Source organism: Anomalospiza imberbis, chromosome 1, assembly GCF_031753505.1.
Source record: "Anomalospiza imberbis isolate Cuckoo-Finch-1a 21T00152 chromosome 1, ASM3175350v1, whole genome shotgun sequence".
Classification (NCBI taxonomy): Eukaryota; Metazoa; Chordata; class Aves; order Passeriformes; family Viduidae; genus Anomalospiza; species Anomalospiza imberbis.
The window spans coordinates 43,646,378-43,664,423 of record NC_089681.1 but is presented as its reverse complement, the minus strand read 5'-3'; the positions used below and the strand labels follow the sequence as shown (position 1 = coordinate 43,664,423).

Genomic DNA, 18,046 nt, shown 5'->3' with positions numbered 1-18,046 from the left:
TTTTATTTCCCAGAAGTGCTGTGAATTTATGTGAGTATGAAAAGTAGCAGACACCTTTTCTATGAGAAAACTACACAATATCCGTACTTACAGACTATTGAAGAAACTAACCCTTCACTTCTTAAATGGTGAACACAGACTACGAAGAACGATCCCAACCTCCCCTGCAGCAAACTCCCCATGATGATTATGAGTTCACTGAGACTCCTTGTATAAAGCTATCTATCCAGGGATACATCTTCCAGAACACCACCTTGTCCCTTCACCATATCTCCAGGGTGTAATTGTAAAGGGCTGCATGATATTGATTACTCATTAATACAGTTTGAAAAGGCGACAGAAGTTTGTTTGCAGGTCCAAACAGTGACACTGAGAACCCATACCTGATAAATAAACTACGGGAATTCTTAAATAGTCTGTATTTGAGGAAGAAATGTAGCTTTTTACATTTGAAGAAGATGTACATGGTCAAACATCAAGATGAAGGCAGAGCTGGAGAAGGCAATAAAACTGGTAAACTTCTTCTTCTTCTTACTCATTAGACAATGATACTAGAAACCTACCCTTTGTAGTACTGAAGAACAATTTGTTAGAAATAGGTTGTCCTCAGAGACTCTTTGAAAGCATCACATGGGCAGCGTTCAAATTAGGATTGCCAAACATGTCTCTTTCCACATATTTTCCTAAGTGCCACCTTATGACCTCAATTACAAATGCCTGGTTTCCAGGACTTCAGTGGAAATAAATGAATGATCAAATTTATTTGTCTACTAGCAAATTTAGAATGCAGTAGATATAAACCAATTTATCCCAAAGCCAACCTAGGACTATAGAGAAACCAATTTAATAAAATGACAAGAGCAAGAATTTGAAGTTCTTATCAGAGCCATAATGACAAACCTATCTATGATCTGGGACAATTTGATGTTTTGACATCAAGCTTTCCCATCTGAGGGAGAAAAACTGATAAGAGTTTCATGTCAAACTAATTTACATTTGTAAAGCAGTTTGATGTGCTGCTTTTATTTAAGTATGATGCTGAAAGACAGTGTAGTCTCCCAAAGGCACCAGAGGAACCAAACCAAAAAAGGGTACTATACAGAAATGGCAGCAACTCAACAATTCATACCGTTCATATCCTGGTTCATATCTTCAGGTAGGACAAATAGAAAGTTAATGTTTTAAAAAACACTAAACTACTGTCACCAAGACTTTCACAAGAAAATAAAATTATCTTCTCCATGCAGAAAATTCTGTGATGGCAGACAATTTCCAGCACAGAGATAATTGTTAGGAGCTGGTATCGCCACCTTCATGGCCACATCAGGAGACTAGCACAAAATTCTGTGATGGCAGAAAATTTCCAGCACAGAGATAATTGTTAGGAGCTGGTATCGCCACCTTCATGGCCACATCAGGAGACTAGCACAATTAAAACCAATTCAAGGTATTAAGAATTAGTAAATTAAGACCTACCATCTATGTCAACCATTTTTGGAGACCCAGACGCCAAGTGTGAATAATGGAGTGATTTAGGTTCGCAAGGACTTCTAGAAGTCAGCTGGTCTAGTCCTCCACTCAAAGATGGGCCAACTTCAAAATCAGGTCAGGTTGCTCAAGGCCTTGTTGAATGGAGTTTTAAGTGCCTCCTTTAAGTGATCCTTTCTCGGCACCTATTTGAGCATTTGAACCACTCTGTTGTGAGGAACCTTCTGCCAGTGTTAGTTGGAATCATGTTCAAAACATCCTGGAAGAAATTGTTTTCTGCAAAATGATTTGGTACACAGCTGCTTGTATTTATTTAATTTTCAAAGGCCAAGCAGCATCAGCCTTTTAGAACAGGGGTATACAGTAGCTAAAAGCCATGTCAGCAGGAGGAACACTTTAATAAATTGAACACAACCTGCAATACTACAAATAAAGAATGGTTTCAGGTTCTAAAGTTATTTTCCTGCAATTATCATGCTCCTAATGAATGCATTACAAATCGAATATCCCTATATTGGACTTGCGAGTAATGTCCTAAAATATTAATCTATGCATGAGTAAATTTTTCTAGCAAGCTTTTAAAAAGTACAGTTATGTTACTTAATTTCCTCTAGTTCTGAATTCAAATTTTACAGCAATACAGATATGGAAGCGTATTTGTGTCTTGTACTCCCTTGGACAATAATTCATTTTTAATAGTGAAGCTGCTTTATTCCACACTTAAACTAACCGAAATATAATGAGAACATTACTGGTAATCTGATTGTAATTGCACTGACTGGCCAGTTTTTATAAAATCAATGGGAGTTTTTAAGAATACTAAATTGCTTGGATTGTTATTTTCAACTGTTGCAAAAATGGCTTAGCACATGAACAGATTTTTTGAAAAACTTTCTGTTTAAAATCTTTATGTGCAAAGAACCAAAAAATGAGAGCATAATATAATAACTGAATTGCCTCAAAAATTCTTGTTTGACTGGTTCAGGTGCAAGCTTTACAATTATTAGTCTGGTATTTAGTGAAGTCTGTATTTTCTCTGTTTCCCTTTTAAAAACTTATTTATTTTTTCTACACTTGCATATTTTAAATGGTGCTGTAGCAACAGTCACTTTGATTCTGGGCATTTGTAGGGAATTAAAAACTCGTTTGCATTCACAGACGAAAGCAAGTGCAAGGAATGTCACCGACCTCCAGGAAGTAATTAATTTTCATGAAATGCCCTGTCTTTTAACAGTTATTGCTTAAAAACATTTCTTTTGCAATGAACAGCCCCATATATTTTAACCAAGACACTTCAGAAATTGATATCCCACTAGGACTAAATTAAATTTTTTATTACTATCTAGCTCTATTACAACACTAATTGCTAGTTTTGAGATTGGTACAATCAATCATGCAATTTACATTCCTAGAAATTGTTTTAGATTGAGTATTTTTCCATTTTTAAACTTTAAACTAACAGAAGTAACTTCAAGGGTTAAGATTAAACAGTCTATGTACTAATACCTTGAGTACATCTACATGAAAGCTTTTAAAATGTCACAAAGGAAAGCATGCTTGTGCAGGTGTCATTTCCTGATTGACTAAATTGGATCTAAACCTGCATGGTAGCCAGAGGAGCTAGTGTCATCCTTCCCTCCACCCCAGCCATACATCCCTGATACCTGCTTGCTGTTTATGGCTGTGCACTGTAGCCCACTGAATCAATCACCCTGTTGATCTAATTGGAGATGACAGGACAATATGACCCCTTTGGAGCCAGTTGTAGCCAGAACAATATTTTATGTTGAAAGATGATAGATAGATAGATAGATAGATAGATAGACAGACGGATGCAGATAATCTACATTTTCAGTTTCAGGTAACAGTAAACCTGCTATCATACTGTTTGCTGAGCTAAATCTTTGTTAACCATGAAACTGTACAAGCAGTGGCATATCTAGCTGTGACTTTTGTTTGGCTAACAGAAGAAAGGCAAATGCTTTACTTAACAAAATAATAAAACAGATGTGTTAGTTTAAAGTGTGTGCAGACAAGCCAGTAAGAATATTGTGCCATCGAATCTCCTTTGTAACACATTACTGAAGTTAGGCTCTGTTGCCACTAAGATTTTTAATATGGCTCTAAGGTCAAGAACAATGATTTACTATGTCACCAGAGTAATGTTTTTAAAAGTGACATAATATGAATGTAATGTTTTCCTAAGAGTATTAGATATCCCATGCATATATTTTTGGATATATGATCATGTGTAGTTCATTAATTCAGCTGTATACTGAAGCTGCAAAGAGAGAAAATAATGCATTTGATGATTTTATTTCAATCCCCCTTTCCCAAGATGAAAAGCCCCCTTTCCCATGCATCCCCACCAAATCACAAGAGTATTTAAAAACCTGCCTTAAACTTTACTTGATTTTGATCAATGGAGAGCACTACCTTGCCTGTATTCTTACACTAACTTCCACAAGCATACTAACTACAAACTGCTGTGCTACTGCTGAGGGGCAATCACTGCTCCCTACACCCTCCTCAGGAAGGAAAGTAGATCTGAAAGATACTGACCTTTTTTCCCTGGTATCAAGACACAGGACACATGGAAATGGCTCAAAGTTGTGCCAGGGATATTCAGACTGGACATTGGGAAGCATTTCTTTACTGAGCTGGTAGTCAAACACTGGAACAGGCTTCCTAGGGAGACAGTCAATTCCCTAAGCCAAATTAAGAGGCATCTGGACAATGTTATTAAGAAATGACATAATTTAACTTTTAGTCAGCGCTTAAGTGGTCAGGCAGCTGGACTGGGTGATCACTGAAGGTCCCTTACAGCTGAACTATTCTATTCTATTCTAAAACTGCCTTGTCTCTATCTAATAAAGAACACATCAAGAGAGAACTGCCAAAAAAGACTTGGAATACAGGGTTAGAGTCAGCTGAATGATGTCATGTCTAAGGGCTTGCTCACTCCTCCCTCCCTTCACATTGTTTTCAGACATTCTTCTTCTGACCTTCCTACTCCTACCTGTTTACCTTACTACAGCTCCAGTAAGTGTCAAACCTTTCTATGAGCCTCTCAAGCTCACTAATAGAGCAGAAAAACCACTCAACTTCTTTTGCTGTGTTAGTTTTCTACCACATTAGGAAGTCAGAGTGAAGCACAGAGGGCTCTGACAAGCTCCAGCAGGAACACATACTCTGTCTGGCAGCCATGTGCTGTTGAATCACTTCCTGTGTCACATGAAAGCACGCATTTCTGGCTGCAGCACCACGAGCAGCTGAGCTAACCAAACAGCTCCCACCCCACTTCCTCCCTCTTGAAACCATCCTCTCCAGGAATATGCAGCAAGGACAAAGAGGATATTTAATTCCTTTGATCTTGGGATGAAGTAACTACACTGAAGTAATGAAATTAGGAAAGGGAAATCACTGGCCGTGATACGGAATTTTGATATGGAATCTAATTAAAATCCCAGGATGAGCTCATGCAGACTGATCTATGCATAGCCACACCAGTGACAAGAGCACCATAATGCAGCATGCACAAAGAGGGATTGGAAGCTGTATTTTAGAAGTACTTCAGAAAACATTCCTCCATCAACATGGGCTTGCCTAAATATAAACCATGTTTCAGTTTCAGATGACAGTAATTCTACTATCTTACTTTGTGCTGAGTTAAACGCAAGAAATTCTGGTTAGAAACATACAGGAACAAGAATACATGTCATGCAGTTGTTTAAAATGACACATTAATTACTTTCATATAGCAATCAATCGCTGACAGATATATTTACCTCATATATGTCATTCATCCACATTGTTATACTTTGAAAACTCTTCAGATTTGTGATGTCATAGACGAGAACAAAGCCTTGTGCACCACGGAAATAGCTGGTACTAAGTGTATGGAACCTTTCCTGGCCAGCAGTATCCCTGAAGGAAATGGTAACAAATCACACACATACAAAGAAATAAACAAAAAAGAGACGATCAAACTGCAGAATCCCCAAGAAAGATTACTTTACTTTAAGGAGTATTTCCCAAATTTTAAATTATGTACTCTAACATGAAAAGAACAAGAAAAAATACAGATGACAGAAAATCTGGATGCCAGATATAGCAATAAAAGAAATACACTGGAATTTTATTCTGAATAATACAGCCCTACTAGGGGATCCAAGCCAGTGGCTGAAACCTGAGATTAATGTCAAGCCCACCATTCCTTCTTTATGTAATTCAAGTGATAAAAAGATCAGATGTCAGATGACATCCCCATATTTTGACAAGACCTTTGTAAACTGTTATGCAAACAACAACCTGGTTTAGATGGAGGAGAGGTTTAGGGAAAAAGCCATAAAATATATGGACACAGTGATTCTTATACATAATGCCAAAACCCGAGGAAACAAACAAAAATGGGATCCCCTCAATCTGCTTCAGGAGATGTTGGCTACAAAGCAGCCAAACCTGAAATGTTTCTACACTACTACACCAATCAAGAGGAACAAATGAGACAAGCTCCAAGCTTTGTCGCAGTCCCAGAGACATGACATCACTAGCATGAGTGAAACCTCATAGGAATTAAATGAATAAGGAAGGTGCATGCCCTGTGGAAGCAAAGTCAGGTGACATGGAAAGAATAGAGATTCTTTTTGCCACTGCAGGGAGAAAAATTGTGTGGTCAAAGCTACACTGGAGTCGAAGCTGACAAAAACATGGGAGACAATAAAAAGTTTTTTCAAATATATGAATGGCAAAAGGTAGTGTAGAAATAACATCAGCTTATTACAAGATGAGGATGGTCACCTCACCTAGAGGGACATGGACAAGTACAGGTGTTTAATGCATTCTTTGTCTTCAACACAGATGACAGACCAAGGGAGTCTCAGTGCCCTGAGCTGGAGGACCATGACTGTGAATGATCAACTCCTAGTCAAGCCAGAAACCATGTGGGATCTGCTTCTCCAGCTGGATCCCAACAAATCCATGAGGCCTGATGGGATTCATCTGAGAATTCTCAAAAAGCTGGCTGATGTCATCACAAAGCCTCTTTTGATTTTTAAGCAGTCTTGAGAGTCTGGAGAGGTCCCAGCTGACTGGAAGCTGGGTAAAGCTGTCACAGTTTTCAAGAAGGGCAAGACCCTGGAAACTAAAGGCCTAACACTGTCACTTTGGTGCCCAGAAAAATAATGAAAAATATTATTCTGGGAGATACACCTGGATGACAACACAGTCATTGGTCACAGACAGCACAGCAGGCCAAAGTCCAGCTTGCTGAACCTGACTTCCCTTCTATAAAATGGTAATCCACCTAGTGGATCTAGGAAAGCCAGTAGATATGGTCTCATTGAACTTCAGCAAAACTTTTGGTACTGTCTCCCACAGTACCTTCCAGACCATATGTCCAGCACACAGCTGGATAACCATGTTGAGTGATGTGTGAGCAGCTGGCTCACAGGTCAGGCACAAAGGGTTACAGTGAATGGGGTGACATCAGGCTGGGGTCAGGTCACCAATGGGGTTCTGCAGGGCCCCATCCTTAGCCCAGTTCTCTTCAACATCTTCATTAACTACTGGGATACAGGACTTAAAGGAACACTAAGTAAGTTTGCCAAAGATACTAAATTGGGAGAAGCTGTTGACTCCCTCTAAAGCAGAGAGGCCATACAGAGAGACCTCGACAAATGAGAGGACTGGGCAATCACCAACTGCATGAAGTTTAACAAGGGCAAGTGCCGGACTCTGCACCTGGGACAGGATAATCCCAGTGGTGTGTACAGACTGGGGAATGACTTACTGGAAGGCAGGGCTGCAGAAAGGGACCTGGGGATCCTGGCCACCGGCAATTTGAACATGAGCCAGCAGTGCCCTGGCAGCCAGGAGGACCAAACATGTATATCAGGCACAGCATCCCCAGCCAGGCAAGGGAGGGGACTGTCCCACTCTGCTGTGCACTGGAACAGCCTCACCTTGAGAGCTGGGGGCAGTTTTGGATACCACAATATAAAAAAGGCATTAAGCTCTTAGAGAGCATCCAAAGGAGGGGCATGAGAATAGGGGAAGCCATACAAGGAGTGTCCGAGGTCACCTAGTTTGTTCAGCCTGGATGAGACTGAAGGAAGACCTTACTGCAGTCTATAACTTCCTCTCAAGGGGAAATAGAGGGGCAGGTACCAATATCTTCACTCTGTGTGACTAGTGACAGGACTTGAGGACATGGCCAGAAGCTGATTCAGGGACAGGTAGGCTGGCTGTCAGGAAAAGGTTTTTCACCCAGAGGGTGGTTGGGCACTGGAACAGGCTCCCCAGGGAAGTGGTCACAGCATTGACCCTGACAAAAGTTCAAGAAGCATTTGGACAATGTTCTCAGGCACATGGTGTGATTCTTGGTGTCCTGTGCAAGGCCAGAAGTCAGACTCAATGATCCTGATGGGTCCCTTCCAACTCAGCATATTCTATGATTCTATTAATTATGCCTTAAGAAAACTATAACCAAGCCTCTATTATTTTTGCATTAAAGCCTGAGATGGAATAGGTGCAGATCCAATACCAGTCAGGTAATTCATATGCAGATTTACTCCTTGACAAGTTAAATACTGGTATATAGAGATAATCTTCAGTATTAGATGCCAGATGTCAGAAGCCCTACATAATCTTTAGAAAAATTTCAAAACCAAAAATAGTGTACATTCCCAAAGATTCATCTTATGAGAAGTAATTTCTCTTGGTGACCCTTTTGAACATACATTTGATGGGTAATGAAATGTAACATCTTCTTGCTTTGTCACTTTCCTCAGTCTTCCCATGCAATTAAATACACTTCATACGGATCATAGATCTGCACTTGTTTGTATGCTGCAAGTTTTATTGCTCATGCAACCCAGTGACAAGACTCTTTTTAACTTCCATTAGCTGTTGCAAAAAAAATATACTCTCCCAGTCTAAATTCAAATTTTAAAATTATCTAGTAGGAGCACCTGCACATTACGAAGACACACAATTAAAAGTAAATCAGATTTTTCATGTCATAATGCAATTTAGTTGGCTTTCTTTTGTGATACTAATTAAAACTTACCATATTTGAAGTTTCACTCTTCTATCATTAAAAATTACTGGCTTTACTTTAAAATCAATGCCTAGAAAAAAAAAGAAAAATCTGTAACATTTCTCATAATAACATGGATTCCCTTTGAAGATTGTTTCTCAGCTCTAGTTATCACGCAATTTCAAACAGAAAGTGAAAAGGAACAATTCCACAGAAAGAATAACTAACCAACCATCTACATTCAAAATGGAAGCTTTAAAGGAAATTATTCCCTGCTGAGTGCCAATACATTGCACAAATACGATACAAAAGAATGCCAATACCAAGCAAAGAAGGGGTAAGTCAAAGCAAAGGTGAAGATACTCTAAAACTACAATTAAGTATTACCATGGATTGGCAAGGGATGTGACAGCAGTTTCATGGCCAATGCACAACAGTACATTGTGCAAATATAGCGGTGATTTTCAAGAGCATGGCAGCTATGAGTGGGAAGGTAAAAATGCTTACAAAGCAGCTGTCACATGTGCAATACAATTTTTCTGTCCTTACTTCCAAATCCCAAAAAACAAAAAAATCCAGGGTTACATGAGCAGAAATAGGACTTGCCTGTACGCATTAACTGCAAAGACAAACATACATGGGATTTAATTCAAAATGAAGAGGATTGGCTCTACAGCCTCAATCAGATCCAGAAAGGCAATGCTAAAAGCAAGTATTAACACTTAACATCAATGCAGAATGTTGTTTCTACATACACTACAGATCCTTCCTCAAATATATCTTCGTTATTATTTATACTGTTTTCCTTTATTGAATTGTCAAATTACTACTCCAGATGTGTTAGATAATACCTACATTTATGAGCTGTTGAAGCTCCTGTTCTAAAATTAGAATCTGCCAGCTATCAGCTGCTATCTTAGGATGATGTATTTTTGCAGAGTAAAGCATTGTTTCCCCTATTACTTAATTGCTGAAGTTTGAAATACCATTTGATAATTTCTATGATTTTTTTTTCCCCCACTGAAAAACAGTAAGACTCTTTTTGTCAATTATAGTAAATGAAGTTAAGGTAACATTGTGACAGCTGACCATACTGGCAAAATATGGGCAAAATTCCATAAGATCAAACTATAGCTACTTAAAATGACAGTGTCTTTTCACTAGTAGTAATGTCATTTGAAGGAACCAGACAGATTGAAAAATCACAAAAAATTCAAGTTAATACCACTGTATTTTCGTAAAAATGTGCAAGCCAATTTCTTTATCAAAGGAAAGCACCCATGGCAGCAAACCAAAAGTGCAAAGGAAATGCTCCCTTTCTTTGGGACAGATGTCTTGTGCACAAAATTTTGACAAGTACACTCTCACATGCAAGCACTCACATGCACTTTCAATGCTATTACCAATTTTTTGTGTGTATGTGGTAAGGGAAGTGAGGTGGATTGCAAAAATTATTATGAAAATCATGTCCTTCACTTGATGAATTTTCATTGAAGCTTCAATGAAAAGGAAAGACGAAATAATATAATTGGTATCTGTAATTAATATTACACAAAGCTTCCTTGATGGAATTAATATTGTGAGAAGGAAATGTGATTTAAGTAAAATTTGCTCATGTAAGGTGAAATTCCAACGTGATGGAAAACATTTGCTCCTGAAATTCACATGGTTTTGTTTAATTGTCTGTATCATTTTCTACAATTGATGTTGAAGCAGTTGAGAGGGACAGAGTATACACTGGGAGGCTGGAGTGTCATTTATGAATGGTGCATTGGGAACACAGCAAAAAATTATAGTCCAGACATGGATTCCCAGAACTATAGGGAAAAGTTCTTCGTTGACATACATTTTAATAATAAATTGCTATAAGCTTTTAAAAAAATTGTAAAAAATGGAAGCAGAGTGCTGAATCAGACTAAAACTTAATCTAAATTAAAATCAGGCATATTGACTTCTTAAGTCAACTTCAAAATTTATTGACCTAAAAGGTCAATGAATGTTAGTGAAAACCAGAAGTCAATATGTTCTGCATGCATGAATTGTTCATGTCTTTATATGAAATTTCCAGCAAACTTAGCAAATTGGAAAGACAGAAAAGAAAAATGAGATACACAATGCCAAAGACAGCTCACAGATTTCAGATGCTTTTAAGGCCCACCTGGTATACAACATGATCAACATAACAAAGCAAGCATTGATTACAGCTCTTGAGATAAATGTTATTGGAATGCAACAGCATGTACTTGCTTCTTTTAGGCTGTCAAATAAAACCAAGAAGGGGGATGCTGGGTGCAAGCTCTAATTCTGGTTGGTATTTCCAACTTTTATAGCCATAAAAATTTATTTTCTTTGTATTTCAAAGAGTAAAAAATACCCATATTAGGACTGAGACACCTTAAAGACAATTAAGTATAAAAAGCATAAAACAGTCAGCCACAGGCTAATTCAGCTGTGAAATGCCCCTCTCTTCCCTCCCTTTGGCCAATTGCAGAAGTCCTTTCCAAAGAGGTCTTTTGCAGCTGGCCTGGAAAATTACAGCACACTTTTCACCCAAACAGAGCTGGTGGGTTCCTGATAAAAAATGCTAAAAAACCTATGTCTATCCAGAGAAAATTCAAGTTTGAGTAGCTTATCAGGACACAACAGTGAAAGCAGGGACAGAGGGTGGAGAATACCACTGTGCAGGCTCTACCCAGCCCACTGCCTGTCATACAGCATCTTCAACTTCAGGAACAGGGAAGCAGTTCCTAGCAGCTCCTGTGCCCAAACTGGGCAAGTGCCCAGTGAGATGTGGTAGGTTGAGTTTCCACCCATACCTAACCCCTCCTAATCGCTGGTGCATTACTTGCATCACATTATTTTCTGAACATATCAAGAAATGTCTGAAGCAGAGAGGTGTCTGAGCAGTCACAAGTACTGATAATTCCTGGTTTGCTGAGAAAACTAACTCATGGATAAGATGGTTGTTAGAAAAACAAGAGTGACAAAAATATCCAGTTTTGTTAAAAAAAAAAAATTAAGATGTGGATTGCTACTGGTGTTCTTAACATAGGACACACTTACTTTCAATATGGTACATTTTTGTTGATTACTTTATTCCCTTCTAAGGTAAATATCAGGGAATCTACACAGACTTTTTAATCCTAATGCTGAAGTACCACTTTAAACTATGACAGATTTGGGAGGACTCACAGCTCTGCAGAAATGTTTCTCACAGAAAACACATGCGCTGAAAGACCACAGTGACTGTAATACAGCAAAATAACCTCACAGCCTGTAAGATCACAATTCTGTTCACTGGTATGCAAGGAGGTTCTGTTCATAAACCTCTATGACTTTATACCCAGTACCATTGTATATACAAAAATATTTATTCTTTATAATCTATTCATAATACAATGCATCCAACTTATGATGTGTGTAAGTTTAATTAGAAAATTATAACTGCTGATAATTTATCCAAACTATGTAACTGAAGAGAAGGAAGGGCACCCAGCCTTGAGTGTTTAAGTGCTGCATTAAAAGCTTTCAAGGAAAATTTACTGTGGATGTATTTTTTTGCATTTTCTCATAAAATACATAATTTTAGAAAAGTTCACTACAACCGGAGCCTACTACAAAATGCTTATCTGTCTTTTTCCCCAGCAATAACACTAGGAATTTTCCTAGTAACACAGATCTGTGATTCATGATGACATAGAAATGAGACTTTCAACTACCTTTTAACTTCCATGCCTATGACCCTCTGCCACCAAGGAAGGTGATGGTGTATGATTTTGTCAGGGAACTGAGGAAGGTGCAAGACTGCATAGTTGGGATAATGTTCCCTCTACTCAAATCACCATTTCAATTAGATAAAGTGAAAAAACAACTGACAGCAGATGAGCATTTAATAGGCTGTACAACAGAAAGGGATCATTTGACTGAACTTCTATGAAACAGGCATCCAGATAAAACCAGTTATTTGTTCTGATGGTATCAACAGTGAGGAAGAAGACATCAAAAACTGAGAAAAAACTATGTGTTTTCCTTTACACCACTAGGAGTCACAATCTCTAGGGCATCCTCTCCATTGCAGCTGTCTCAATGAAAAAGGAACCTTCCACTTCCAACATTACTCTTTTGGAAGACATCGCTCATAATCCCATTTTTTTTTTCAAAGTCCAAACTCTAAAACACATGGTAAAATGGAATTAAATGGAACACAGTATTTCAGAAATAACTTTAAAAACACATTCAGGTAACAAACACCATGTTTGGATTATTCATTTATATTCCAGATAAACATTTAAAAAAGAAAGTTCTTAAATATCCCAATAATATATGTCACTAATGAAACTAAAGAGATTAATCTTAGTCCATAAACTGTCACAAAAACTATTATCTTCATCATCCCTTGAAATAGTTCAAGTCACAAGTAGGGAAATATATTCAAAATATCATTACCATATAAAAGTTTTTTCAGTCTGCAGTGGACTGAGTCAGGAGTAAAAGAAATGATGTCTCAAAATAATAACCTGATGGTCAGGAATCTCAGTGTAAAGCACATCTCAATGTAAAGCACAACAAAGCTGTTATTTTTATAGTCATTCTTTGGGCTTTCTTGCTAAGCCTGGCAACAGGTTGCCTATTATTAGGATCAATTTCCTGACTTTACTGTTAGTTGTGTTCTTCCCTCTTCGTCTGTGCTGGTTTCAGAAAATGATTTGTAAGAAAGGGCAAGAAAATAAGAAGTGGTTAAAGTTCAGCCATTCTTATGTGGGCAGGTCAAATCGTCTCGTGTACTTTAAGTATTCCCTGGACCAGCTACTGCCACAGCTACTGTCTGGTATTGAATTCCACTATGCCAACTCCTCCCCAATTGAAAGATGTGTAAATGAACCATGCAAATTCCAAATGCAGGAATACACAATTTCCTGGCATAATTTAGTTTTCTCTTCAAAATCAAATTAAATCAAAGAAAAAATATTCTTACACACAAACTCTTAAAAATTAAAATTTCCTGATGAGGATTTGGGAAAATGTCCACAGCAAATCAAACCACTGTGCTCACATAACACATCTTCATGCTGGAGACAAGGTTTTCAGCATGTGGATAGTCATCCTGCCATTCCCCATGGCACTGTGGACCTGGGAGTGCCAAGGCAGTGGGGAGCTCCCCATCACCTGCCAGCTGCAGCATGTGGTGCCAGCGCAGAACTGACATGGTCTGGCAGGGTTAACTGTTTCCATCATAGCAACAGCTCTGCTTTAATCATCATGCACACTGCTAACTACAGTAGAAGAAGACCTCTTTATACTATTAAAGTTATAAACATAAAGCCCTTTCTAGCCTGAAATATTGATGAACTGGGCTTTTTACTGACATCTGACAACTCCCCGAGGTTGGTACCTGAAAGGAGGCTGTAGCCAGGTGGGGATCGGCCTCTTCTCTCAGGCAACAAGTGACAGGACAAGAAAAATTAGCCTCACGCTGTGCCAGGGAAGCTTTAGGTTGGACATTAGAAAGAATTTCTTCACAGCAAGCGTGATTAGACATTGGCATAGGCTGCCCAGGGAGGTGGTGGAGTCACCCAGCAGGTGCAAGGCACTCAGTGAATGATGAATGGTCAGTTTGACACGGCAGTGTTTGGTCACAGGGTGGACTCGATCATCTCACAGGTCATTTCCAACCTAGCTGATCTGGGGTTCTGTGTTTTTTTCTCTGCACCTGCACCGATGTACAGCAGCAGGGCCTCAGTGGGCAGTAAGAAACCGAGAGAAACAAGTCTTCACAAGTTTACAGCAGGAGCAGGTTCCTAATGCCCAGACGAGAGCAAGGACAGTGTAACAAGCCAGCACTTTCCAGTGGCTCTGGAGCCAGTGTGACACGTCCTGACACCACGGCAAAGGTTTAAGCTGCTGGACGCGGCTGCACACCCGCACAGCTGAGCGCAGGGAGGTTCGACACCGGCGGTGCCGCGCTGACAGCGCCGGTCTGGCCGCGTGTGAGCCGCGGGCACCGCGGAGGGGAGGGCGAGGGGCGGCAGCGAGGCGGGCGGAGGCGCACGGAGCCGGCGGGCACTCACCGATCGTGGCCATGTACGAAGTGGCGGGAGAGCCGGCAGGAGGCGAGCCCGGCTCCATGTACCTGCGCACGATGGAGGTCTTCCCCACGCAGGACTCTCCGGCCATGACGATTTTCACCAGCAGCGGCCGCGGCTCCGCCGTGCCGCCCGACCCCAGCCCCGCCATGGCGGGCGCCGAGTGCCGGCCTGGCCGGGCCGCGCCGGGGCGGGGCGGGAGCGGGCCCGGAGCCTCCTCAGCGGCGGCCGCTGCCCGAGTTATGAAATTATGTAAAGATACACTTTTTTTTTTTTTTTTTTTTTAAGAAGTTTCATCACCAGGGAGGAAGCGGGGAACTTTCACAACCGCCATGACGCTTCCTCCGTGAAGTACAGAAATAGAGAGCCTGGTTTCACGTTGCTTTTTAGCGTTAAGTCAGAGGCAGAAGAAAGAGCTTTTCAGAATTTCCTCTTTCTCACTTTTGATTTGTTGTCATCTGACAGTCAAAGTAACCTGTAACACACAGACAGAAAAAAAAAAACCCAAAAAACCAACCAAACAACAACAAAAAAAAAAACCCAAAACAAACCAACAAAAAAACCCTGTATCTATAGTGTAGGCTTGTTGCATGTGTGTCTGGATGTTTTTTTACCAGAATCCCACATTGTCCAGATTATAAAGCCCATGGCCATTACCCAGCATGCACACAGAACTCATCCAGTATCATAAATTTAGGAACAGGATATATTTGAATGAAAAGTGCTAATGTACTTTTGTGAATATTTGTGTTTATCTAGGCCTGCAATGACTTCCCATGGGATTTCACATTGTCACCTTCAATCCTTCAAGCAACAGCTTGATGAGTTTATGTATCAGAGCTGTAGATGTGGAGAACAATTTAAGACTTGGTGAGCTCCACCTAGCATGGTTCAGAATTACAGAATCAGGACCATCAAGGTTGGAAGAGCCCTCTGGGATCATCTAGTCCTGTAATCAACCCAGCACTGCCACTGTAACCCCTAAACCACTAAACTGTATCCCCAGCACCAGATCCAGATGCTTCTTAAAATACCTCCATGAATGCTGACTCCACAAATGTCCTCTTATCAAAAGTCAAGTATTATTTCAGGCTTATGTCCCCCTCACCCCTTACTCCAACCTGCACCTCAGCTTGCCAGTGTCGGACTTGGTGACCTTTAGGACTTTGTGGTAGAAAATCTCCAAAAGATGTAATCAACCTGTTTCTCAGTCAGTGCAATTTCCTGCATTGATGGAAAAATAGGAATTTCTGCTACAAGCTGAGGTATAAGGAGTAGGAAACAATAGATGAAATCAACTACTGAGTTTGGTGGGCTTTTTAGGAGCGATCTCTTGAGATGTGACTGTGTAAAAAACCCAAGGCTAGAAAAGAAGGCATCAGTTAAAGTGTTTCCATTAGGGACAGAGTAAGGTTGTGTATTGATGAGTCTGAATACATTCTTGAGCGACTGTTGGTGGAATGCGTTGAGCCCACAGGACACTTTCAGGTGACACATCACATTATGAAGGTGTTTTGGAAGCCTGACTTGTACAATAAAGCAGCAGGCATGTGGCTTTCTTAGTTCAACAAAATAAAGGTGGGGAGGGAATGTGGTTACTCTTTGCCAGGGATTCAACTAAAAAGAGGCAAAAAAAGCTGCATAAAATAAAGAATAATATAGTGAATAGATAGATATACATTGACCATGAATGTGGCTAAACCAAAATTTGTGAGGGTTCTAATGATATTTCAAAAAATTCTTGCAGTTGAGGTAACTGGGAGAAAATTCTTCATAAAGGCAAAACGAGAAGAATGTGTTAGGGGGACTGTAACTGCCTGCAGTAGGGAAGGACTGGATTTCATAAACCAGATCACTTGCTGTGAGAAAGATCCCCTGCTGTCTCAGCAGCCCCATGAAGTTCTGCTTCCCCATGCGGAAATTTGAAGTTACCATTGTTTATCCCGAATCTGAGGGAAGATGGGGTGCTGGCATCTTCTGCTATTTCTCATGGGTCAGAGGCGATGACATCCATGGGGGAAGTCCAACACAGATAATGTAACATCAGCAGGCACAGACGAATGCCTGCAGCCAGCTGTGCGTCAGTCCTGCTCTGGTCCCACTGTCAGTGAGGCTGCTGGAGCGAGGACAATGGTGCTGTGTCCTGTGGTGGGTGCTGTAGCAGGTGTTGGACAGATGCATGCATGTGGGCAGCGCACTGCCTTACAGATACATCATAGGGGTTTGTCTTTACCGTGGAGCCTTCTCAACTGTCTGCTCTGAGGCTGTCCTTCTCAAAATAGCTTTCTTCAAATGTAGGCAATGCTGCAGCTGCCTGCAGCAGTTAGATTTACGTTTTAGTTAGACTGATGGTGTTAACAAGGATGCTACATTAACTCAGTCTTTACCCTCTGCTGTCTGTCAGGCCAACCAAATTAAATAAAAAGGCTCTCCATAGCATTTTGTACATTCGAGTGTTGATTTATGAGCCATGCACAAGGCAGGATTCTAGCCAAATTCCTAATGAGTCTCCAAATACCCGGGGTTACTGCTGCTCTCTAGTGAGTTACAGTATCACTTTTCCTCATATTCCTATCCACAAGGGGACAGTCTTTCCATCTCTTACCACCGACTAAAATAATTTAAAAGTTAGCTCATTGAAAAACTACTATTCAGTGAATGAAATGTATTTTTTTAAAATACATGTTTCATGCTTTAGAAAAAAGTTCCAGAACTTTGTATATATGATATTACTGTACTTACAGGGCTAATCGTAAGCGAAGTTAGTTTAATGAAGCTAATGACTTGAAAATAATGACTGTGGCTACAAAATAATCAGTGCAAAGCACAAAATGAAGTTTCCATTATGCTTATTGAGATATCTTTGGAAAAGAATGTATTTTCTTCTCTTCTCATTCAGCTTTTTTGATTGTTCACTTACATTTCTTGACTCCATCCAAAAACATGATTAATAGTACTAGTAATAAAGACATAATTTTAAAAGGGGTTTTAGTGGGACATCTTTGAATTTTCATACAGAAAAATTACTAGATTTATTATAATATAATGTTATAAACCTTTAGATTATGAAAACATCACATTCATTTTTTTTCAATATTTGTAAATGTTCCAGTTGGTCTCATAGATGTGATTCTTACATTTTTACTTCTTACCTGAAACCTTTGGTTTAGAAATAACTGCTTAATTTACTCTGAGTATAGAATACTTTGGGCAAAGCAGATAATGCCATAATTTTAAATTTTCAAACTGCTCACACCTCCTAGTTTTCATTAGTGTGGCATATGGCCCCAATCTCTCCTGATAAGTTGATAAAGAAGCCATTTTTTCATAGAGCCAAACCCCCACAAAAGTGGGCCAATTCCTCACTGCAGTTCCAGAAAGTACTGCCAAGTGCTCTGAATGCAGGAAGAAACCAGCAATATTCTTCAGCAAAATA

The 18,046-nt window shown here is 39.8% G+C and overlaps 1 protein-coding gene across 3 annotated transcripts in view; it reads right to left on the bottom strand.

Moving 5' to 3' along the window:
* LOC137473800 (ras-related protein Rab-10-like) overlaps positions 1 to 14,837 on the bottom strand; it is a 31,037-nt gene extending 16,200 nt beyond the window's left edge. Inside the window, exons 1-3 of one of the 3 annotated variants that reach the window (XM_068189800.1) lie at positions 14,596 to 14,837; positions 8,558 to 8,618; positions 5,277 to 5,415 (exon numbers count right to left, since the gene is read on the bottom strand). In XM_068189800.1, the coding sequence (XP_068045901.1) occupies positions 5,277 to 5,415; positions 8,558 to 8,618; positions 14,596 to 14,761 (366 nt within the window). In that variant the 5' untranslated portion in view covers positions 14,762 to 14,837. The remainder of the gene's footprint in view (positions 1 to 5,276; positions 5,416 to 8,557; positions 8,619 to 14,595) is intronic. The other 2 variants (XM_068189790.1, XM_068189783.1) reach the window with 2 other exon arrangements.
* Positions 14,838 to 18,046: the final 3,209 nt, after the last annotated feature.